Below are 4,208 nucleotides of genomic sequence, written 5' to 3' on the forward strand. Positions count from 1 at the left end.
TCCCGCAACAGCCAATCGTGAGTCAACAACAAACTAGACCACAAACGAGATCAAAATGATTATGTGCCACATATTGCGCCGCCTCATTAACCGCCAATTGTTGTTGTTGTCCCCACCGACACATACTTTTCCTTCCAGCATTTTCCGTGCTTCCGTCCCCACTTTTCCTTCTTCTATCGCTTTAATCAATAATCAAACATAATGACGGTCATTGTCGTGCTGCACTGCACTGCACTGCATTGCCCCGTTAGCTGGCCACTGCTTGTTATCCAAGTTTTCGTTGGCGAAAATGATGCGCAAATGTAGCGTTACCTCAGCCACAACTTAATCCAAGAGATAGCTTAATTAACTACCAATACACATCTATGCACTGACCGTTGAACATTGTACAGCTCTGCTCGGAATTTCCTTTAACTTTAACGCAGTTCAGATGTTTTAAAAAAATTCACTTCAAATTCTTTTTTTTTTTTTTTTTGTATTTAATCGCTGCCGCGAAATTGGATGGTCGCACGACGATGAGTCCGCATTGACCAGGTACTTTAGTTCGATGATGGGGCTGTCGATATTTTCTTGACTATCGATGGTTGTTAATGAGACCATGCATGGTGTTGCATTGGTATATTCTTATAATTTAAGCAGCTTGCTTAGTTTCAATAATGGCAATGCTCTTGTGACCGGGTATCCAGTGCACAATAAATTTGCTCGTGAAGGAATTGTCCATGTTGAGGTGAATTTCGTCTGTTAAGTATGAATTTGATTAATTTCTCTTCTGAGCCTTCTTTAAGGCGCCTTGACTATCGCAGAGAATTACAGTTTTGCTGTGTCTTGTTATATTAGATATCTTAATACTGCGTTTGTAATACGGATGAGGAACTATTTCATGTGAACCATAGCTATTGTTTCTAGGGTAATCTAGGATACCTACACTATTTCCACCATCGATGGTGGCCACTATCGATGTTTTCCCAGCCCTGCGGCACTATCGATAAAGTATATCAAATTATACCTTCTCATTATAAAAATATACCGTAGTCTTAAATGATATTCCTCGATTTTGATGTTCTATTTGATTTTACAAGCTTGCAAAGACTTTTAACACTGAAACAATAATTTAATCCTTTTGAATAATCAATTTGACGCATTTTAAATAGTAATTGTTATTGGTTTGTACACCTTATGACCTTGTATTTTAAAAATTCAAATATTCAAATCAACCCTTCTGGAAGCAAGGAAGCTTTGTATACAGTATGTAAGTGTATGTAACATGTAGAGACACATGTATGTTAAGTGAAATAAAATTTTTCGAAAAACTGCGCGCGCAACTAAAGACAAGAGAAATTCTATTATTTTTTTGAAAGAGAAAGGGAACGGAAACGGGGAAGTTCTTTTATATTTACAACAAAAAGCATAATTGAAAAGAGATATATACTATAAAACATATATTGTCTATAGTCATAACTAATATATTTTATTTTATATTTGTCGGTATAGTTGTTCAAATTCCCTTCGCAAGGGAAAACAGCTTTCAAACTCCCGTAACAAAGCAAAATAGCTTTAATGGTGCGAAATTCGTATCAAAAATTCCAGTGGCGATTTCATCCCCCGTGATGGAAATTCTCCAGGGAAATCCTCTTCTGTGTCTAAACGGTCAGGGAAATCCTCTCCTGCCAGAAGATCTCGCAAGGTCTATTAGGGAACTTTTAAACAGGTGCGAAAAAGGTGGGAGCTTCCAAATGTTCGTCCATTTACACCTACTTGTCATAGCTTGCTTTTACATGCCAAAGAGAGGATTCGGTCAGCAAGATCCTCTCTTTCTCTGCTCATTTTTGCGTCTCAATTTGAGCACAGAAATCCCACAGAAATATACCAAAAATACTTTACGTTCACACTTACCCAAAACGTAAATCCCACAGAAATATACCAAAAATAATATACGTTCACACTTACCTAAAACGTAAATTGTTGTAAAAAAATTAACTACACCGGACTAATAGAGTGATAAAATCCAAAGTTTAAATTGAATAATTGCGGCCAATCAATTCAACTATACTACTAAATTTATAGTAACCAAGTTGAGCCACGCCCCTTCGTCTCGCTTGCCATCTAGGGAGCTCTGACTTTACCATCATTGCATTTCCATTGCAGTTAACAGCAGTGGCCCCCCACAAGACAAGTAAGTTGGGTTAATATAAGCCACAAAAGCAGCAGCAACAGCAAGAACAGCAGCAGGGCAAAGCCCAGTGGCAGAAGAAGGATAGAAAGGGCGTTGTTAATGCCGCATGCGATGCTTAATGGCTATAAACGGGTGCTAGCGCCCAGGTGGGTGGCAATGATGGTGGTGGCAGCGGTGGAGGCTGGTGCCCAGTGTGTGGCAGCGACCCCCCCAAGGGCATGCCGACCACAGCTGAGTCTGGGTGGCGTAAGTGTTGCTGCGACCTGTGCCATTCTAATCTGGCGAATTTCGCGATTCCAGTGTCTGTTCTGTTACTGCCGTCGCCATAGCCATAGCCATAGCCATAGCCAAAGGCGTGATTCACCATTGTCCAGTTCCAGTTGCCGAAGTATTGACGTAATTATGCAAGTGAGGCTGCGTATATTTAAATTAAAATTCCGCTCTCTCTTTCTCTCTCTCGCATGATTGCAGCCAACGCGACAAGAGATCGGCCAGCGACAAGATAAAATGCAGAACCAGCCCAGCCCACAGCTGCCATGCAAGGGCATTTTAAAGACTTCTCGCAGCTTCGACAAGTCGGGCGCCAGGTGAGTGACAAGCACACACACACACAAACAGATACCTATGACCTTTCACCTGCACAAATTCCTTTTGCAGTTTTCGCAAAAGTGCCAAGTTCGATGAGCTGAACGTGCTGCAGACGTTCCATCCGGCGGACAAGGATTATGGGCATATGAAAATCGATGAGCCAAAAACTCCATACTATGAGGAAACCAGAGACGAGCTGGACACAGAGCTTCTGGTGGAGAAGTAAGCAATGCCTGCCTGTCAGTCGTAGCTTATCTCATGTTTATTGAAATATTTTTGCAGACTTCGCATTGCGGCCAGCACACAACAGTCTTCCGAGAGCATTGAGGACGAGGGTTCTTCCGACGACGATCTTCCCATAAGCGAGGATGAGAGACGTAAACAAAAAAGCGAGCAAATTTCGCTAGAAATAATTATTTATTGTTTGTTTATTTTGCAGAACGGCGCCGTGAATTCGAGCGACGTCGCAAGGCCCATTATCGTGAATTTGAGGCGGTGAAGCTGGCCCGTAAGCTGATACAGGAGGAAGACGACGACGATGAGGATGATGAGAAGAATGCCGCCGGCACATCGGACAGCAGACCGTCGGGCTCCTCTTCCGCCTCCAGCCGCTATGCAAGCAGTTCGGCGAAAAAGTCCAGCCCGACAGCAACAAAATCCCCGTCTTCCAGCAGCAACATGGACCTGGAGCCATCGAACAACTAGGAGCCAATATCAGTTAATCAAACGCATCAATCACTAATGTTTACCTAGCCCAGGCGCCCATCATAAAACTCAACAACAACAAAAACATTTAAATGAAAAAGAAAAAGAACACGAAACGAAATTATATCAAGTGCTGTGGCCCCAGAGAGTGAGAAGTGAAGGAACGCAGTGAGAATGGGAGCAGAAGAAGGGCTAACCTTGGGCACTCGTGATTAATTGAATTTAGTTATTGCAAAAAAAAGCGTCGCGTAATGTTTTTCAAGTAAATCACACACCCACAGACACACACACACACATCGCAAATCAATGGAATTTCGCGCCACGTGATCGATGAACGATGATTAATAGAACGAGAGCAAAGCAAATATAATAATGATCGCTGCTGCTGCAGCTGCTGTCGTCAACGCGTTTTTTCAATTTGTAGCTCCATTTTGCATTTAGTTGTGCCCAAAAGAGAGAAGGAAGAGGAGAAGAAGAAGGAGGAGGATAAAAGTGCCACAAAGTAAGCCAACGCTCGCCGGGAACGAAACGAAACGTAACGGAACGAATGGGAGTGGCATACCAGTTGTTGTAACTAAAACGTTGACATTGATTTGGCCTTACGTTTAGTAACTTATTAATACATGTACTACTATTATGATTACGTTTAAGTTTTAGCCATCAAATGCGACAGTTTCAAATAAACAAAAGGAGGAACCCAAACCCAAACGAAAACAGGCTGTGGCATTGCACCCCACATTGG

The 4,208-nt window shown here is 42.2% G+C and overlaps 3 protein-coding genes across 4 annotated transcripts in view; 1 reads left to right on the top strand and 2 right to left on the bottom strand.

Moving 5' to 3' along the window:
• Positions 1-477, bottom strand: part of LOC117589353 (85/88 kDa calcium-independent phospholipase A2) — a 5,145-nt gene extending 4,668 nt beyond the window's left edge. The window contains exon 1 of one of the 2 annotated variants that reach the window (XM_034281239.1): positions 376-477. In XM_034281239.1, coding sequence (XP_034137130.1) covers positions 376-385 — 10 coding nt within the window. In that variant the 5' untranslated portion in view covers positions 386-477. The remainder of the gene's footprint in view (positions 1-375) is intronic. The other variant, XM_034281238.1, reaches the window with a different exon arrangement.
• LOC117589346 (bumetanide-sensitive sodium-(potassium)-chloride cotransporter) overlaps positions 1-4,208 on the bottom strand; it is a 213,839-nt gene that overhangs the window by 148,697 nt on the left and 60,934 nt on the right. The gene's annotated exons all lie outside the window — the stretch shown is intronic.
• Positions 2,155-3,685, top strand: LOC117589384 (protein phosphatase inhibitor 2). The gene is made up of 5 exons (XM_034281298.1): positions 2,155-2,173; positions 2,645-2,760; positions 2,831-2,983; positions 3,044-3,138; positions 3,201-3,685. The coding sequence occupies exons 2-5, from the start codon at positions 2,681-2,683 to the stop codon at positions 3,464-3,466; spliced, it is 594 nt and encodes a 197-aa protein (XP_034137189.1). The 5' UTR covers positions 2,155-2,173; positions 2,645-2,680; the 3' UTR covers positions 3,467-3,685.

This window comes from Drosophila guanche, unplaced genomic scaffold (assembly GCF_900245975.1).
Source record: "Drosophila guanche unplaced genomic scaffold, DGUA_6, whole genome shotgun sequence".
In the NCBI taxonomy this organism is placed as follows: Eukaryota; Metazoa; Arthropoda; class Insecta; order Diptera; family Drosophilidae; genus Drosophila; species Drosophila guanche.